Below are 20,627 nucleotides of genomic sequence, written 5' to 3'. Positions count from 1 at the left end.
AATTTTTTTTAAATTTTATTTCAGAGAGAGAGCAGAGATAGTGACAGAGATAGCACGAGAGAGTACGAGCGGGGAGGAGAGGGAGAAGCAGGCTCCTCGCTGAGCAGGGAGCGCAATGTGGGACTTGATCCCAGGGCCCTGCCATCATGACCTGAGCTGAAGGCAGATGCTTAACTGACTGAGCCACTCAGGAACCCTAAAAATTTTTTTTATTTCAAGTGAGCATACTAAGCTTAATAGTCACTGAACAAACTAAATTTCCAGAGGCAGGGCTTCTTTTTGCTATGCTGAGGCACATACTGCTTAGCCCTAACATCCTAAGCAGAGTTTTTTTTTTTTGAAGATTATTTATCTATTTATTTATTAGAGAGGGCAAGCAGGGGGAGCGGCAGGCAGAGGGAGAGGGAGAAGCTGACTCCCTGCTGAGCAGGGAGCCCGATGTGGGGCTCGATCCCAGGATCCTGGGATCATGACCTGAGCCGAAGGCAAACGCTTAACCATCTGAGCCACCCAGGTGCCCCAAGTTTTTTAGACCTCAGATGCTAGAACAGAGGGCTTTGGGGAGCAAACAGTACAGCTTGGGCAAGGCCGACTTGTTTTTCTGACTCAGTTGTAGATAGAGATGGCAAGTCCTGCCCATATTGTACTTACTACACAAAGACAGGAACCAGAAGTAGTAATGAAGAGAAATTTTATGTTTTTCTCAAGGACTGTTCTTCATTTTTCTTTTCCTCTTTCTCAGCGACATAGCATGCTTAAGCAGCAAGACCTAAGTATTGCCATGGTGGTGACATCACGTGAAGTATTGAGTGCACTTTCTCAGCTTGTCCCATGTGTTGGTTGTCGTCGCAGTGTGGAGCGCCTCTTTTCCCAGCTTGTAGAGTCTGGAAATCCTGCACTTGAACCCCTGACGGTAGGGCCCAAGGGAGTCCTATCTGTAACTCGAAGCTGCATGACTGATGCAAAGAAGCTTTATACCTTATTTTATGTACATGGGTAAGTATAATCAATGGGGGTTAGATGACTTTGTTAAAAATTTTTAACTTTGTGACAGTGGTAGCTCTTTTATTAAATTTGGTAGTGGCAAAGCTTGAGTTCAAAATCAATAATTTTATTGAATATCTTCTGTGTGTCAGTGACTATATATATTGTTCTCATATGGAGAGAGGCAGGCAGTAGGCAAATACATGATTTGTCTGGTAAGTTATAAGTAAGGGAGATGAGAATGGTTGGGTGGAATTGATAATGGAGGATGGTCAGGGAAGGCTTCTGTGATAAAATGACATTGAGTTTAGACTTGAGTAAAGTGAGTAAGTAAACCTTGTGGATATCTGGGGAAAGGCTCAGAAGGAGGAGCAAGTGTAAAGGTTCAAAGGTTGGAGTTTTCCTGGGATGTTTGAAGAACAGTAAGGAAGCCATTGTGGCTGGAGCCACATGATTGAAGGGAACAGTAATAAAAGATGAGATCAGAGGAGTAATAAAAGGCCTACTTATGTAGTGCCATCCTGAGTTTTTTGTTACTGTTGGTTTTTTTTACTCTTAAGACGGGAAGATTTGGGAGCATTTTGAGCAGAGGAGGGACATGGTCTGACTTGAACACCTCTGTGTTGAGAATAAGTGGAAAGGTGGTGGAAGGAGAGAGAAACAAAGGCTATTTAATAATCCATGCAAGAGATGATGGTGACCAGTATGGTGGTCACAGAGGTAATAAGAAACGGCTGGATCCTGGGTATATTTTGAGTAATGAGCCAGTAGTATTTTTGGATGGATTGGATACGGAGGACCTCAAGGGTGATTCACAGATTTGGGATCTAAAGAACAGGACCAGTGGTCTCCATTTACTGAGATGGGTAGGAATGGGAGGAGCAGTTTTGCAGAGCTCACTTTTGGACGTGTTAAATTTGAGATACCATTTGGGCATCCAGGTAGAGTTCAGAGAGGTCTGCTCTAGAGACAAAAATTGGTGTCATCAGCATATATATAGTATTTGAATTATAAATAAACTGCACACACACACACACACACACACACGGACATAATTTAAATCTGTGAGATGAGATGGTCATCCAAGACGGAATATAAATAGGAAATGAGAAGGTCTGAAGACCAAAGCCTTGGGTTTTTCTGTTTAGAGGTGATGGTAGAAAGTTAGGATTTTTTTAGTCTGCCTGAGAAAAGGCTTGGAGGGTTTTTGAACAGAACATAATGTAATTTTTGTTTTGAAAAGATCACTTCAGCAGCTGAGTGGAACCTAGGATGTAAAGGCAGAGGGTGGGAAGGAGACCATTTGGGAGGTCAGCTATTGCACTTAGCTAAGCTAGAGAGGTGAGTTGGACATGGATGGTAATGGTGGAGGTGATAAAGGGTATGATTCTGGATATATTCAAAAGTTAGAGTTGACAGGCTTTGCTGATTGGCTGGATGTAGGGTGTGGATATTAGCTGTACACATTTCTATATTTGCATAAAATTTCTGTTGATGGTTCCTCATCAAGAATAGTTTTTATTTAAATATCTTTTGAACAGGGGAAGATGGCTGAGAGGTAGCAGTCAGTCATAAAATATATGAGTGTCAGGCACACTGCTAGATACAGTGCAGATACAGGAATGAATGAGACAGATGCAGTCTAGGGGAATGAGTACACTGAATAGAACAGGTCTCTCTCAACATATTGACAGACTGGGAATGGAATGGAGAAGACAGTGTACAGATTCTTCTCGGTTAGACTTTGTTTGATGAGAAATTTTCAAGGTAAGTGATGTATCCATAATACTTTAAATATACTTTGCACTAAAAGGGAGTAAATAAGAGATTTTGAAAATTCTAAAGAAAAATAAATATTAATCAAAATTTTAATGATTTATTTTTGATTAGGTCCAAACTAAATGACATGATAGATGCTATTCCAAAAAGTAAAAAGAACAAGAGATGTCAGTTGCACTCCTTAGATACACACAAACCAAAACCTTTGGGGTAAGTGGAATCCACTGTCAAGATGCTTTGTAATTGTTAAGATTATAAATGTTGACTGTATTTAGTAAAAAAAAAAAACACTGCTAGTTTTATTAATTAGTTACACTACAACATAGGTTAAAATAAATGTCTCGTGATTCTATAAGGCCTTGCTGCATTGAGACTGTGTAGGGTCTGAATATAGATTTGATTTTTCTTTTGGAGATTTTTTCCCCTTATATTAAATATGTTTCAGAGGAGGAAAGTTGCGATCTTTTTGGATATTTATTTAGCCAATACTAAGTTTTTCAAAGTAATGATATCATTATTTGATCTATATAATAGTCATAATGTATAAATTATTTTTTTGTCTTTCTTATCTCTAGGTATCCGTAATAATTTATCAAGGATTAAAAAAAAAGTCTTGGATCAGTTGTAGCAATATGTATTTATGTAACTTAATTTGCAGTTTTGTTCTGGTTAGATGGTACAATGCCCAAGGCTGCTTTTGCCCCCATCTCCCAGCACATTGTTACACTTGCCCCCTACAAAATTGCTTGAGGTTGGGGGTGGTAAGGAAAAGCCATGGAATTTGAAGGGGGGTAAGAAGTAACTTGTGTTTTGAAGAGAATGGGATGATATAAAACAGTACTGGATTGCTTTAAAAATTAATTTTTGTCATACCTCATTAATAGTGTTGACACCATTGTTGTATAGACCTTTTCCTTCCTGGTAAAAGACCTGGATGACCAGGTGGTGATATGTTAGTATTTGTTTGTTTTCCTATACTCAGGAACAAGATTTTAAAAAAATTTTATTATGAAAACTGCCCAACACATAGGAAAGTAGAGAGACTATTCAGGAACCTTCCTTCCTACCAAATATCTTCACCCAGATTCAGTAGTGTTATCAGGATTTGTCACATATGTTTTATTTATCCATCTTTTTCTTTGCTGAAGTATTTTAAAACAAGTCCCAGGCATCACGCTTTTTTCTCCTACATATTTCCACATGTATCTCTAAATACATGGACATTATCTTTCATAACAACGGGGCCATTATAACACTTAACAGAATTAACTGTAATAAACTAATACCCAGTTTAGATTTCCACAGCTTTCTCTAAAAGTGTCTTTTTACATGGATTTGTTAGAATCAGGATCCAGACAAGAACCACAAAGTATATATCTAAATGTGAGAGTACTCTGAACCTTCAGTGAAGCTCTATAAACCTAAAGTGGTTATCGAAAGAAAATTGTTACTTTACATACCTGATTTACCAACATCTTTAGAGAATTGTCTTTCTAAATGTAAAATTCAGTCTAGTTTTCTCATTATGCAGTAACCTTTAACTGAATGACCTGTTGGCTAAAGCCACAGAGTAGTATTAGAAAAAGCCTGCCTTGTGGTTTTTTTGTTATAAATATTCTTCATTGCAGAACCAAAGAGCAGCAGATCTCAACATCTTACACATCGGCTCATTGTTACCTTCCTTCGAAGACCAGTTCTTCTACTTTTCCTCTGGGTTCCATTTCTTCTTGTTCTCAGTGACTTTGCTTTATCAATTACCTACTTTTGTTAAATTGACATAAGCTATGTTTTCCTATCTTTCAGTTTAAAAACAAAAACAAACCTCCACAGACTTCACATTCCCCTTCAGCTACAGCCCCACCACAAAGCCAAATGTTTTAGGAGGTTGTTTGCTGAATTAAGAAATCAGTATGAGTTGGTCTGGAGCACTGTCTCCTAAGGTAGTTTCAGTTATTCCCACACGCCATATGGATAGCAGGCCAGGGAGTACAGTGTGCTTAGCCAAGACTCCCTCTCCTCCACTTTGGATGGCCACTGCCATTGTATGATACTGTGACTCTCCATTTTACGTATTTCCACTGTTATTCCCCCTTTTCTCTGTTTAGACTTTCTCCAGGGAAGTGTTAACAATTGATTAGGTTTCAGCCTAATCAATGGCAACAATCCAGCTCAGCCTTCCTGAGAGTTCTTGTATCCATGCAAGTAACCCCAAGTTATTGGCTGCCTGGGAGTAAGTTTGAGATCCAGAAGAAAAGTCTAGGCTGCATTTGTAGGCCTGTTGCTGATAACTGAAGATTATCTTAGAGAATAGTATGTAACGTCTGTCTAGAGAGTGAGTAAGAAAGAAGAATGCTGAGGAATTTATTCAGTTTATTGGTAGAAAAGAAGCTAGTAAAGAAACTTGAGAAAGAGTGGCCAGAGAGGTAGGAGGAAGCCAAGGGAAAAGAGTGTTTCATGGGGGTCTTGTCAGCTGTGTTGAATGCTGCTGAGTCATCAAGGACCCAGAAGTGTCTATTGGATATAGCAACACTGTGATAATTGGTAATCTTGATGATCAGATCTGTGGTTGAGTGGAAACAATCTGGATCAGAATGGGTAGAAAACTGATTGTGATATAAGGTTGTATTGGATTAAGCTATGAGAGGAAAGTACGGGAGTGGAAAGACTTCTTTTTCAGAAAGCTTGATCTTGAAAGGAAGGAATGATATAAAGACAGTCTAGAGAGGTTACGGATAAAATCTTGATTTGAACTATAGCATTTTTTAAAAGTATTTTTTAGATTAATGCTCTCATGTTCTGATGATATAGTAGTAATCATTCCCCAGCTCTGATTTCATGAACCTTTCCCTCAATTGTGAGAACTTGGGTTTGAGAGTTGATCAGTTTTAGGAGATTATGGATCACTCAAGCATAATTAGAAAAAGAGGAAATAGGGGCGTTGAGAGTAGAAGGATAGAACATGGAAGACAGAGCAGTGGTTGAGGTCTTTGTTTCAAATTAGAGTGCTGAACCTTGCTTGAGCCCTTGTGACAGGAAATAGGGAGTTGAAATGTACGGATGAACTTAAATTGGTGGGCAGGGAGTTGAGAAATACCTGTTTAGCTATATAGAGTTGGTTAAGTAAAGATACAGAGATCTTTCCATCTCAAGCATCCAAGGTAACGAATTTCTAGGGCTGTAGGGAGACCTGCAAAGGAACAGGCAGGAGCCGGTTGTTCAGAATCATGAAATAATCAAGAAGAATATCATTGAATGGAATAGAGACACACATTTCTTTTGGAATTTACATCTGCAACAAAGCAAAATGCATGACCAGCGCCACATTGAAACCTGTGGGGGAGGGAGAGTCTGGGAAGTTTTTAGTAAGTTTTTTAAAAATTATTTATGTAGTATTTATTACTGATATAGGCTGTGTAAAGTGTTCATCTTAGTGTGCTCTCCTTAGTGAAAAAATTTGTTTACTGTAATTAGATTAATCTGATTTTTTTTTTTCTCAGCTACTTACAAATGTGAAGGTAGATAAGAGTTTTGTTGCCGTGGGTTAGATATAAAACCACATTAAGTAGATCAAAACATTTTAGAATTTTCAATTTGTGGAAGATTGATCCATGTTTATAGGTGAAAATACTGTGTTTTTTTTTTTTTAGCTCTGTTGACTTTAAAGTATTCCAAGTAGATTTGCTCATAAAATGCTTAGTATCTTAATGAGTTGGTATCTTCATAAATGTAAATGTTGTTAAATTGTGTCAAATAAGCTTAATAGTTGAGCAGAAATTTTTATGTAAAGGTATGAGCATATGTTTAAATAGTATTTTAATATGGTTAAAATGAATATGTAATTATATACAAACTTGTAAACTTATTCTACTATAAATGTATTAAAGAGTTGATGATTTTAATTTAGACTATAGAAATTCCTCCTTCAGATCATCTCAGTGTCACTAAGCTTTGTACTATACTGTACTACAGTGAAGGGAGCAGTAGCAGTGTCAGTTCAGAGAAGTTAAGTACAGATAAGAGAAGTAGTGAAGACCACAGGAAGGACAGCAAGTGTAGGATCATTTTCCATTATGGACCTTTCCAGGGAACAGCCAGGTAAAATCAAGCAATCCTTTACTCTGCCTTTTTTAATGTTTTACCCTTATCTATTCCTCCTTTCACTAGTATTTGTTTCTTTCTGCAGAGGTTGTTGGATGGACGTATGGGAACTAATGTCCCAAGAATGCAGGGATGAAGTAGTTTTAATTGACTCTAGTTGTCTTTTAGAAACACTAGAAACATATCTGCGAAAACACAGGTAAGTCTAAAGGTCGTCACATTATAGTTGGAAGGTGCCTTAGTGCTCTCTCAGTCATTCAGATTGACCTGTTACCTCCTTCATATAATAGCACTCCAGTCTTCCCATTAATACCTGGTGCTGGGCAGAGCTTAATGTTAGGGTAAGCAGTTCCTTCATGGGATGACTCAGTGTTAGCCTTCTTGTGTTGAGCCGGCATCTCCTCTTTTTGTAATTTTTACCTGTTGGTTCCAGGCCAATAAAGTATACTTAATTGAGTAAAGTGTACTTAATCACTTTGGAAACTCTAGTGTTCCTTGTTTTAATGGTAGAAGCATTTCATGTTGTCATTTTCAAAATTAAAGTTCAAATTAGCAGCTTTCATTTTGTAATATTTTGAAAGATTTCTTCTATAATTGTCAAGACCTAAAAATAGAGTTAGAATTTGTGTGGTTCTTGTACTAAAAAAGTAACTTCAGGTTTTTCTTTTTAGAATACTACTTTACAAAGGAATTTTTTTTTAAAGAGAGTGCACAAGCGGGGAGAGGGACAGTGGGAGAGGGAGAAGCAGGCTCCCCGATAAGCAAGAAGCCCAATGCGGGGCTCCATCCCAGGACCCTGGAATCATGATCTGAGCTGAAGGCAGATGCTTAACCGACTGAGCCACCCAGGTGCCCTACAAAGGAATTTTCTCTAAGTGTCATTAACATTTGGAAATTTGTAGGGAGGGAGAGTGCAGTAGGAAAGGAAACTGGTAAGGGAGCCATCTAGAGATGGTATTCTTGGGGGGAACTGTACTCTTTTAACATAAATTCATAAGTTATTTGGTATGTGATTGTGTGTTCTTTGACGTGGGACATAAATACTTTGGGGATACTTCTAGAAAACATACGTGAATGTTAAAAACTAGCGTTTTCAAGATTGGTGTTTATATGGCAATGAGCTAATGACTTAATCTGCATACTAAGTTTATTCAGTGTTTTTCTTTTTTCAGTTACAAACTTTCTTGTTTATTTGCCTTTTTGGTTGATTATACCCGAGTAGAGAATATGTCAAATATTTGTAGTTTTGTTGGAGAGGGATTATACATATTTAAATATGTAGGTCCGTTATAGATTCCTTCCCCTTTCAATATGAATTGATCCTTATATTCGATATTAATTGATCCATCCAAAAGATAGCTTTTTGGGGTGATAAATTACTAGTTATAAGAGCTAATGTTTAGGAGTTTCCTGTAATGGTTGTAGGTGTTTCCTGTATTTGGACAGCAGTATTTTATGCCTATTAGAAGGTGGAATCTATTTGATAAATATCTGAAGGATGGGGAGAAGTACAATTAAGAGAGATTGCTTTGAATCTGGTTTCTACTGATTATAACTTTGTACAAGTTACTTTTCTTTGCCTCCATTTTTTTAAGACAAAAATAGTGATAGTACTGTAGGATTAAATTTGTCATGGGGATAGACGATACACAGGCTAACTTAGAACAGTATCTGGCTGGGAATGAAAGCTGGTGCAGCCACTCTGGGAAACAGTATGGAGGTTCCTCAAAAAGTTGAAAATAGAGCTACCCTACAACCTAGCAATTGCACTACTGGGTATTTACCCCAAAGATACAAATGTAGTGATCTGAAGGGACACCTGCACCCCCATGTTTATAGCAGCAGTGTCTACAATAGCCAAACTCTGGAAGAAACCCAGATGTCCATCAACATGAATGGATAAAGATGTGGTATATATACACACTGGAATATTATGCAGCCATCAAAAAAAAAAAATGAAATCTTGCCATTTGCAATGATGTGGATGGAACTAGAGGGTATTATGCTAAGTGAAATAAGTCAGAGAAAGACAATTATGATATGTGGAATTTAAGAAACAAAGCAGAGGATCATAGGGGAAGAGAGGAAAAAATGAAACGAGGTGAAACCAGAGAGGGAGACAAACCATAAGAGACTCAATCTTAGGAAACACACTGAGGGTTACTGGAGGGGAAGGGGGTGGGGGGATGGGGTAGCCGGGTGATGGACATTGGGGAGGGTATGTGTTGTGGTGAGCGCTGGGTGTGGTGTAAGACTGATGAATCACAGACCTGTACCTCTGAAACAGATAATACATTGTATGTTACTTAAAAATAATAATAATACAAAATATATGTAAATAAAATGTGAATATATATATAAAATTAAAAAAAAAAACCCAAGTATCTGGCACATACATAGTAAGCACATTAGTGAATGTTTGCATGCCAGATTTGCAAGGTCTTGTTATTCCTATGTATCTAGTTCTTGTTTTAGGTCCATTTTGAGTTTTTGAGGTCCGTATAATCAGTTGAAAATGATTTCTAAATGTCTGAATAATGGAGGCGCCTGGGTGGCTCAAGGCGGTTAAGCGTCTGCCTTCAGCTCAGGTCCTGGTCCCAGGGTCCTGGGATTGAGTCCTGTATCGTGCTCCCTGCTAAGTGGCGTGTCTGTTTCTCCCTATCCCCGTGTCTGCTGCTCCCCCTGCTTGTGCACGCGCACACTGTCTCTCTGTCAAATAAACAAAATCTTTAAGAAGAATGAGTAATGTACCTTTTTGGCAGTTCTGTTTTATTTAGTGGACTTTTCTGAGTACTTTATAATAAAGATTTGATGGGGAACTGGGGTGGCTCAGTCTCTTAAGTGTCCAATTCTTGATCTCGGCTCAGGTCTTGATCTCAGGGGTGTGAGTCCTGGCCCCGTATTGGGCTCCATGCTGGGCGTAGAGCCTACGTGTAATAAAGATTTGATAACACTAGCCAGTTAAGTATTATGGTAGTACATGATTAGAAATAAAGTGTTAAGAAACTGTGAAACCTCTGCTTTAAAAAATGTTTTTTACATTTATGTGCAAGGTTACTTTTGAAAACTCGAAAAATCACTTTAATTCTTACTGCTTCCGTATAGTATTTTTAAATTGCTGTTTACTTATGCTTATTATGATTATGTACAAAGATACATTAAACTACCATGAGGATTTAAAGTAGTAAAGTAGGGGCACCTGGGTGGCTCAGTCATTAAGCGTCTGCCTTCAGCTCAGGTCGTGATCCCAGGGTCCTGGGATGGAGCCCCGCATCGGGCTCCCTGCTCGGCGGGAAGCCTGCTTCTCCCTCTCCCACTCCCCCTGCTTGTGTTCCTGTTCTCGCTATCTCTGTCTCTGTCAAATAAAAAAAAAAAAAGTAAACTAAGGGGAAAATATTTCAAGTTTTATTATTGTTACTGTATGACATCTAACCATTTATTTACCTGAAAATGTAAACTTATCTTTTATAACCTGAAAACATGGAAGTATTTGTTATTTCTGCATCCAAGTCTTTCTTCTCCCCCTCAAGGGGAAGACTTTTTTTTTTTTATTGTGGTAAAAAAAACATAAATTTACTTCCTAAACAGCCTTTAAGTAAACACTACATTACTATTAACTATATTCACATTGTTGTACAGATGTCCAGAATTTTTCATCTTGCCAGATTGGAACTACACCCGTTGAACAACAATTCCCCTTTAACCCCTTAACCCACGCCCTGGCAACCAGAGTTCTGTTTTCTGTTTTTATGAATTTGATTATTTTAGATAACTCACATATGTGGAATCATTCGGTATTGGTCTTTTTGTGATTGGCTTATTTAACTTAGCATAAATCCATGCTGTAGCATATGATGCAGAATTTTCTTCCTTTTTTAAAACTGTAATAGTCCCATTTATGTATATACCACGTTCACCTCTCAGTGGACATTTGGTTGTTTCACCTACATCTTAGCTATTTGTAACGATACTACAATGAACATGAGTGTGCAGATATCTCTTCTTTCGGATATATACTCAAAAATGGGATTGCTGGATCATATGATAGATGATAGTGCTGTTTTCGGGTTTTTTTAGGAGATACAATACTCTTTGCCATTATTGGCAGCACTATTTTACAGTTTCAGCAACAGCAGTGTCAAGGGTTCCAGTTTCTCTACATCTTTGCCAACACATGTTTTCTATTTTTTTTGATAGTGGCTATGCTAATGGGTATAAGGTAGTATCATGTGGTTTTGATTTGCATATCCCTGATGATTAGTGATGTCGAGCAACTTTTCATATGCTTGTTAGCCATTTATATATCTTTAGAGAAGTGTCTATTCATATCTTTTGCCCAATTTTTAATTTTTTTTTGTTATTGAGTTGTAGGAGTTCTTTATAAATTCTGGATATTAACCACTTATCTAGTATGTGGTTTGCAAATACTTTCTCTCTGTGGTTGTATTTCACTCTCTCGTTTCCTTTGCTACACAGAAGTTTTTTGTGTTTTTTTAAGATTTTATTTATTTGTTTGACAGAGACACAGCGAGAGAGGGAACACAAGCAGGAGGAGTGGGAGGGGGAGAAGCAGGCTTCCCGCTGAGTAGGGAGCCCGATGCGGGGCTCGATCCCAGGACCCTGGGATCATGACCTGAGCCGAAGGCAGATGCTTAACGACTGAGCCACCCAGGTGCCCCACTACACAGAAGTTTTTAAGTTTGATGTAGTCTCATTTGTCTATTTGCTTTTGTTCCCTGTGCTTTTGATATCCTATCCAAAAAGTCATCACCTATTCATTGTCATGAAATTTTTCTTCCTGTGTTTTCTTCTAAGAGTTTTGTAGTTTCAGGTCTTAATGTTGGGGTCTTTAATCCATTTTGTGTTAATTTTTGTAAATTTCTGTGTTATTTGAAGCATTAGTGAAACTGATTTAACTTGTCAGCATTATTGCCTGTGTTTACCAAGTGGATTTAGGGACTATTAACATATATTCATTTCAAGAAACATACTTAGATGTGTGCATCAAACTAATGTGTGACAGTATAAGGGTAAATGCAGTAGGAAGTGTAAATTGCAAATATAGGAACACAGGGGAAGGCTGAATTCTAGTTATGGGAATTGCAGAAGGCGTCTTTAAGGATGGACATGATTTAGGCAAATAGAGAGGGATATGGAAAGGGGTGGGGAGGAAGCAGAAGAAACAAGACTTTGAAGTAGGGACACATCTGCTATGTTCACAGTAGTCCATTGTCTGTATGGTTTGTATACAGGAGCAGGGTAAATTGCCTAGGCAGGGGGAATTGGAAAGAAGACCTATAAGAGATGTAAGAAATAATTGATACCAGTTGGCTCCACGCCTAAAAGAGGATATAAGAAGAAGTTGGGAGTTAACTGAGGTTTTCTTCCTGGGTGACTGTATGAATGGTGGTGTTCTTAACGTGTTTGTAAGGGAACATTCATGTTGCCCTTGGTTTTGGAGAGGAAGTTACATGTTGCCTATTGTACATTTGTGATGTCCCCTATTTTTCAGTATGGGTTTAGCCCTCAGGCAAGAGGCAGAAGACTTGAACAAGAGCTGTAGAGGTGAGAAGTACACGTGTTGGCTGAAGCCATTGGAATAGAAGAGGTCACCTAGAGAGATGAATTTAAACTAAAGAGGTTGAAATTTCCTCATTCCACCAAGCTGATCTTCTCAGAGATGCAGTTATAAATTTTATGAGCCTAGCAATTTTATCAGACTAAGTTCTTTTTTGTTTCAGGAAATCAAAGCTAAAGAAACAAGGCTCTTATTTTTTTTTTCTGACTGAATAATGTTTGGTTTCTAAAAGAAAATGTCATCATCCTCTACGTTCACACTCTCCTCTACACTTTTTTTCTCTTCTACTTTTGCTGCTGAAATTTAGACTACATTTCTATGTATATATTGTCAATATTATGATTGTGTATTGAGAAAAATGCATTTTTTTAAGAAGAAATTTTTTTGGAAGTTACTAGTAAACTAAAATTCCATATTCGACTTTCCTGTTCTTCTCGCCCCCACCCTCTTCCCAGTGTTTACCTAGTGAGGTGTTAAAATGTAGCAAAGTTTGGACTCAGGGTTTACTGAAAGAAGATGGCTATTTTCAGAGGCTAAAGGGAGAGGAATTCTTTGAGTCACTGGTTTGTGTAGCCTCTTGTTTTATTTCCAACTTGTACAAATAGCTCTTGAGGTAGAGATACTCTAGTCCTTGGCAACTGTTTTCTGGACGTGTATTTTATGAGCGAGCGGGGGTATGTCCGTCTCATTCTTCAGGCACACATCTCTCTCTCTCTTTAAGAATCACTTGCAAATGGAGATCTAGCTATATTCTAATCCCTAAATTTGTATTTCTCTTACATGTGTATGTTTTAAATGTGTGTTTGGAGGATTTTTTTTTAATGACTCCATACGGTAGGGGAGTGTCATTGTCTAGTACACTGTTACGTTTCATGAAATAATTACGCAGCAAGTTCTTAATTTTGAAGTTTTTCTTTTCACCAGGTTTTGCACTGATTGCAAAAATAAAGTCCTCCGAGCATACAATATCCTTATTGGTGAACTTGATTGCAGCAAAGAGAAGGGCTACTGTGCTGCACTTTATGAAGGTTTGCGGTGCTGTCCACACGAGCGGCACATACACGTTTGCTGTGAAACAGACTTCATTGCACATCTCTTGGGTCGTGCTGAGCCAGAGTTCGCAGGAGGGTATGAGTATGTAATTTGCTAGAATGGGCTATCTAGCGCTTTGCTTCATTTTATTACTGAAAGTTTATTTCCATCACCTTTTGCCTCAGTACATATGATATATGTATCAATTAAAGTGTGCCTGTAAAGATTTTGCTTTCTTTAAAGTATGCATTTCTTAACTGACTGAGTAAAAATAGGTAGGGAGAAAGTGTTGTGTGGTGTTCATTTCAGTCCTCTTTGTTGCTTGAAGTAGACAGGCTTTTTTTTTTTTGGCTTTCATTATTATAGATTATCATTTTCATTTGAAAATGATTAGAGGGGATTTTCCCCCCTCCATCCATGCATTTCCATGTTTAAATTTTGTTCATAATGATGGTTTTTGCATAGGAAGGAAGGTCTTTGCAGCAGGGGGTTAATACTTTATTGACTGTAATTCATGAACTGTATATATTATTATTGAATTGCATAAGAACCTAAAATTTTATCTCTGGCTTTATTATGAAAATAAAGTTCAGAGAAAGTTGTTCTAGAATAAATTGAAGCCATTTTCCTTTGTGTTTTGCATATCCGCTCTCATTTGAGTGCGTACTTTCTGCTAGGCATTTAGAACACGAAGACTTATCCCTGAAATTCTGTGAACACTTCTACTGAAGGCTAGCCTGGAGGGCTTTTGTCTATGATTGAATCACATTGGCATTTCTCCATTCCCCCTCAAAAAAAAAAAAAAAACAACAAAAAGCAAGTAGGCATGTTATAATTGGAAGGTGAAAGGAGCTGTCTTGCCTACCTCTGAGCTGGACACATATATGACTTCTCTGTGCCCAAAAAACCATCTCTTCAGGGCCAGTTCCTGAATTATCTTACTTTTAGCAATATTAGGACTGAGTTCTGCCTGCATGTGTATTTCTTATTGGTTATATACATGTGTGCTTCTATGTTTATGTGTATATTGAATTTGAATGTATAACTGGCTTGTTATTAGATATGCAAATTGTTTTTAAAACCCGAACTTAGAGAAGTCTTACCTGTCTTTTACTGTTTCAGTAAAGGGTATTAGGAATTATGTGTGGTTTATTCTCCTTTACAGGCGAAGAGAAAGGCATGCTAAGACAATAGATATAGCTCAAGAGGAAGTTCTGACCTGCTTGGGAATTCATCTTTATGAAAGACTGCATCGAATCTGGCAAAAACTACGAGCAGAGGAGCAAACATGGCAGATGCTTTTCTATCTTGGTGTTGATGCTTTACGAAAGAGTTTTGAGGTAAGAACAGTGGGCTGCTTCAGTGTCTAAGATTGCTTAGTCACATTATTAGACTGAATGTTAATATAAGCCACCAGTCTGATTTTGCCTCAGAGGCTTGTGATCCACTGATAGTGTCATGGATTTGGAGGGGTTCGGGGAGGAGAATTGGAATCTAGAAGTTTGTGGGGTTTTTTTTAGTTTTGTAATCCTCTTATTCTGCCAGCTTTGTTTTTTAGACTTTCTCAGAGTAGAAAACTGAAGTTGATGATTATTTAGCAAGATGTTGCTATCAAATATATCTAATGAAAAGTTAAAAGCAGCCCCAAAATAAACGATAAAATTAGAAACCTTTAATGAGTCTCAGCTTGCCTGCTGATGTCCAGTAGCCTCTTTATATTGCTGTTTTGGGTTTAGTGCTTATGATTTGGTGACCTTTTTTTTTTGGTTCTACTCAGCACATAAAATATTGGCTAGTGAACATTTTGTTACATTCTAGGGCATGGTCGTAACCCTGTAACTGGGTCACAGATCCCTTTTGAGAATAATATGAAAGCTATAAACCCTTTTTTCAGAAGCCCATGCATGAGCTTTAAACATTGTTCTGGGGAGTCTAAGGAGATTTGTACTAGTTCTTGCTGAACACATTTCTGTTTCTTTTCTCTCTCTGTTTGTGACTTCAGAAACTAGATCATCTAATCAGGTTAAATAGTCTTCTCGTGTGAAGAAATGAATGTTTACTCACTGCATTAAAAATTTTGAAATTTGAAACTAGAATATTGCTGGTTTGGAATAGGAGTGTGTATATATAAGTCTGGCTCTCCTGTAGGGATTAGCGGTATATTCACGTGCTGTGGATTTTAAGATGTCATCATTTAAAGTATTAAAATTGAAGATTCTTTATGGATGCCCTGTAAAATTGCAACATGAATTACCTGTGTGTGGTATCATTTAAAATTAGCAAGTGAAGGGAGAAAAAATTAGCAAGTGAGGGACACCTAGGTGGCTCAGTCGGTTAAAGGTCTGACTCTTGATTTCAGCTCAGGTCTTGATCTCAGTCGGGGCTGCAAGTTCAAGACCCGAGTTGGGCTCTATGCTGGGCATGGAGCCTACTTTAAAAAATAAAATAAAATTAGCAAATGAGAATTTCCATGGAAAATAGAGGAAGTTTTGACCAATATTCTCAACTTTGTTTTTGTAATAGATGACTGTGGAAAAAGTACAGGGTATTAGCCGATTAGAACAACTTTGTGAAGAATTTTCAGAGGAGGAACGAGTAAGAGAACTCAAGCAGGAAAAGAAACGCCAAAAACGGAAGAACAGACGAAAAAATAAATGTGTATGTGATATTCCTACTCCCTTACAAGCAGCAGATGAAAAGGAAGTAAGCCAAGAGAAGGTAATGTTCCTTAATTTTGACTCATAATTATGTAGTATTGCTTTTTGCTAGATTTTGGTATTTTTACTCTGCTTTTCCAGAATGTGAGGAGCTGCAGCTTGTATATTGGCTTTTTCCCTACTATAATTGGTAAAAGCCAAAATTTTTAATGTCATGTATTCGTTTTATAATGTTCAGTAGTTATCTTTTTACCTGATCTTAGCATGTTGTTAGGTCAAATGTGGAAAGTTAACTCTTTGCATGACCTAGAGCAGTTCTTTTTGGTCTCAGGACCCCTTTGCATTCTTAAAAATTACAGTGCCCAGTGTGCTTTTTGTTTATATGGATTATACTTATTAAAATTTACTGTATTAGAGATTAAAGTGAAGAAATTTAAAATTATTATATTATTATATATAATATATAATATATTTTTTTAAAAAATAAGCCATATTGTATGTTACCATGAATAACATTTTTTGAAAAATGTCACCCCCCCCCAGGAGAAAAAGAAGTGAGAAGAGTGGCATTTATTTTATATTTTTGCAGATCTTTTTAATATTTGGTTTAAAAGGAATTAGATGGATTCTCATATCCGCTTCATTTAGTCTATTTCCATAGGTTGCTTGGTTGAAGCATATGAAGAAAGTCTGGCCTCACAGAAAAGGGAGGAATATTTTAATATAAACTTTTTCAGATAGTTGTGGCTATTCTTCTTTGGTATTACAACTTAACAAGTGGTAGTTTCTTAAAGATTAGTTATGATGTGGAACCTGGCACCTGTCAGTGACCTTTTCATAACTCAGTTAAATTAAAACCCATTATTCATTCTTGTACTTTGAATAGATCTTTTACTCATGCATGATTCTGTAACATCATGCATTGGTCATTTGAAAGATACAGGTTTACTGAGTTATGCAGATCTTGCCAGATACTGACATTTCATTACATAATATCACATAATCATGTTAAAACCAGTACTGATCTCATCAGAAAGGTCTTTAAGTATTGGGAAGCTTCAAGCTCATTGTGCTTGTGTATACAAGTTTTCAAAATTCTGATTGTGATTTGAAAGTTTGAATTTTATCACTGACAAATACTGTCCATTGTTTTCCTTGAGGTGATGGGCTGACTTCATTTTTGAGAAAATGTCTTTTAAGTGTCTGAGTCTGAATAACCACGGTTTGTCTCTCATGCTTTCAAGTAAAATTAATGTTCCAGGATAAAAAAACACCTAGTTCAGTATTTATAACTCAAACAGTTGCTCAAGTGCTCTTCCTTGAGATAACCGTTGTACTTTGGTATGCAGCAAAAGTGCTTTAAGCGTACTTCCTGTTTGTCACATAGACTATTAAAAAGGCATCTGCTCGTGAGTTGATACTTAATAAAAATATTTTTATTGTCTTCATCAAAGAAATTCATAAGTGGAGTATCTACTTATTGATTTCTAAGAGTGCTTGACAAGTAAAGAATATAGTGACTGTTAGTACATTTTGATTGCCACTGCTTTGACTTGTGCTAAGTACCAGCAACTTTTCCCCACCATTGCTTTTGTACCATCAGTGTAAGTGTCAATACAGTGAAAAAGGCAATTTGCATCTTAGTATTCTGATGAAAATAGTTTTGACCTAGGAATCAGCAGTCTACACTTTGAGAACTACTCTCCTAGATTTTCCTGATACCATTAACTCTTGCTTTTAGTTGTTCCATAGTCTTGATCAGTGGGTTAGTGATTTTTCCATGAGAATAATTTTTTCAGTTGTTAACCTCTTAGCTCCTAATTAGTTGATGTTAAGGAAATTAAAATGTATCCATTATGAAGGTAAGACTTTTTACTATCCCTTAAAATTGGTCCTTAAAGGAAACAGACTTCATAGAAAACAGCTGCAAAGCCTGTGGCAGCACTGAAGATGGTAATGGTTGTGTAGAAGTCATTGTTACCAACGAAAATACGTCCTGTACCTGTCCTAGCAGCGGCAATCTCTTGGGGTCCCCTAAAATAAAGAAAGGTAACCAAATACAGTTATCTTTTTTCTTTTTTTTTTTTTAAGATTTATTTATTTATTTTAGAGAGAGCACGAGCGGGAGGGGCAGAGAGAGAGGGAAAGAATATCGAGCAGACTCTGCACTGAGCATGGAGCCTGACATGGGACTTGATCCCATGACTCTGAGATCATGACCTAAGCTAAAACCAAGAGTCTGATGCTTAACCGACTGCACCAGCCAGGTGCCCCTCTTTTTTCTTTTTTATGTAGGCTCCATGCTGGGCGTGGAGCTCCCACATGGGGCTTGAACTCACGACCCTGAGATCGAGTCCTGAGCTGAGAGTGCTTGATGCTCAACCGACTGAGCCACCCAGGCATCCCCAACCCCCATATCATTCATTCTTTTTTTTTTTTTTTTTTAAGATTCAAGAGGTTTTTTTGGGGTGCCTGGCTGGCTCAGCCGGTAGAACGTTCAACTCTTGGTCTCAGGGTTGTGAGTTCAAGCTCCACATTGGGGATAGAGATTACTTAAAAAAAAAAAAAAAACTTGAAAAAATTAAAAAATAGAGGTTTTAGAGATCTTATAACTTAGACACTTAATATTTCCTCTTTCTTGGGGCACCTGGGTAGCTCAGTTATTAATTTGATGAAAACAAAACACCATAAGCCTGTACTCATGTTTTCATTATTTAATTTACTTTCTATTTTCAGTAAGCCATCAATTTTGAAATTTTTCTGTAGTCTCCAGTTGGTTCACTCTTTGTGTAATATATTTATTGGTATCTTAATTGTAACTCTCAACTGATTTATTCTCAGGCTTATCACCACACTGTAATGGTAGTGATTGTGGATATTCATCTAGCATGGAAGGGAGTGAAACAGGTTCTCGGGAGGGTTCGGATGTTGCCTGCACTGAAGGCATTTGTAATCACGATGAACACGGTAGGTTCAGATTAAGCTTCCCAATTACTTCTACTACACGGCTGATTTAAGCACATAAATGAGATTATTGATTTCTGCAGGTGATGACTCCTGTGTTCATCACTGTGAAGACAAAGAGGATGATGGTGATAGTTGTGTTGAATGTTGGGCAAATTCTGAAGAGAACACCACCAAAGGAAAAAATAAAAAGAAGAAAAAGAAAAGCAAGATGTTAAAATGTGATGAACATGTAAGTGTTATAATTCTTAAACCTTTGCTGTTGAGGGGAGAGCAACCTATTTTCCTTGGAGTAGCAGCTTAGTTGCTAGTATTTATTATTATTTGAGAATGAGTACCTTTAGAATGCAGTTCCTGTTGGTTGCTCGTCTTGTGAGGTTTGTATGCATGTGTGTCTGATGTGGTCATTTGACCAGTAGTCCATGTGAGTCATAAATCCAATTCATTCTTTTCATAATACTTTTTTTTTAAGATTTTATTTATTTGAGAGAGGGCAAGAGCACGAGTGAGGGGCAGAGGGAGAAGCAGACTCCCCGCCAAGCAGGGAGCTCGATGTGGGGCCTGATCCTAGGACCCTGGGATGATGACCTGAGCTGCAGGCAGACACTTAATCGAAAGAGCCACCCAGGTGCCCCATTTTTTGTAATACTTTTAAAGGAATTAGCCATGTAATCTTGAGCAGTTTGCTTGATATTAGTTGTCCCATCTGTGAGGAGAGAATAGTCCCTATCAGATTAAGTTCTGCGAAGATGAAATGAGGTGATATTGATGGGTTAGCACAGCGTCTGGTAGGTCGTCAGCACCTGCTAAATGCCGGCACTGCTGTTACTCAGCATTCCTTTTAAGAAGTTAACACACTCTTAGTTAACAGACCTTTTTTTCCCTTTCTTTAAAGAGTAATTGCTACTATTTCCTGCCTTTTTATCTGGGACATCCTTTGCTGTGCTTTCAGATCCAAAAGCTTGGAAGCTGTATTACAGATCCAGGTAATCGAGAGACCTCAGGAAATACCATGCACACAGTGTTTCACCGCGACAAGACCAAAGATGCACATCCTGAAAGCTGTTGCAGTTCTGAGAAGGGTGGGCAGCCACTGCCTTGGTTTGAGCATAGGAAAAGCGTACCACAGTTTGCGGAATCTACAGAACCGTCATTTGGTCCTGATTCCGGAAAAGGTGCCAAGAGCTTAGTTGAACTCCTTGTAAGTAAGGATATCTTATTGTGAATAACTGATTGCTCATGGGGTAGATGTGGGAGGGGATAATATTTGAGAATTTAAAGGTGGGACTGGGGAGGCTTTTAAGAAATTCAGGGCAGTCTTTCATTTTTGGTGACTTCATTTCTGTTCTTTTCCTCATGGCTTATGCAACTGTTCTAGAGCACATTTCCTTGTCCTCCTTTGTCTCAAAGGTAGGAGAAAATAGTTGGGAGAGGGGGATAGAGTTAGCATTATGTCCGGGAGTCTGCCTCCTTGAAGACGGTTATTTGTAAGCAAACTGCCTTTCTGAGTGGCAGTTTATAGTGGCCAGAAACCT

At 37.8% G+C, this 20,627-nt stretch overlaps 1 protein-coding gene across 5 annotated transcripts in view; it reads left to right on the top strand.

Moving 5' to 3' along the window:
- The window catches only part of GGNBP2 (gametogenetin binding protein 2), a 30,693-nt gene that overhangs the window by 8,724 nt on the left and 1,342 nt on the right, over positions 1-20,627 (top strand). For 2 of the 5 annotated variants that reach the window (XM_027596815.1, XM_027596427.1), the window contains 11 exons: positions 743-996; positions 2,875-2,973; positions 6,733-6,858; positions 6,947-7,060; positions 13,364-13,573; positions 14,637-14,811; positions 15,995-16,189; positions 18,030-18,177; positions 18,970-19,095; positions 19,176-19,324; positions 20,045-20,293. In XM_027596815.1, the coding sequence (XP_027452616.1) occupies positions 743-996; positions 2,875-2,973; positions 6,733-6,858; positions 6,947-7,060; positions 13,364-13,573; positions 14,637-14,811; positions 15,995-16,189; positions 18,030-18,177; positions 18,970-19,095; positions 19,176-19,324; positions 20,045-20,293 (1,845 nt within the window). The remainder of the gene's footprint in view (positions 1-742; positions 997-2,874; positions 2,974-6,732; positions 6,859-6,946; positions 7,061-13,363; positions 13,574-14,636; positions 14,812-15,994; positions 16,190-18,029; positions 18,178-18,969; positions 19,096-19,175; positions 19,325-20,044; positions 20,294-20,627) is intronic. The other 3 variants (XM_027603960.1, XM_027567467.1, XM_027618765.1) reach the window with 3 other exon arrangements.

This window comes from Zalophus californianus, chromosome 16, assembly GCF_009762305.2.
Source record: "Zalophus californianus isolate mZalCal1 chromosome 16, mZalCal1.pri.v2, whole genome shotgun sequence".
In the NCBI taxonomy this organism is placed as follows: Eukaryota; Metazoa; Chordata; class Mammalia; order Carnivora; family Otariidae; genus Zalophus; species Zalophus californianus.
Note: the sequence above shows the minus strand (reverse complement) of the source record. Positions and strands in the feature narration are given on the sequence as shown.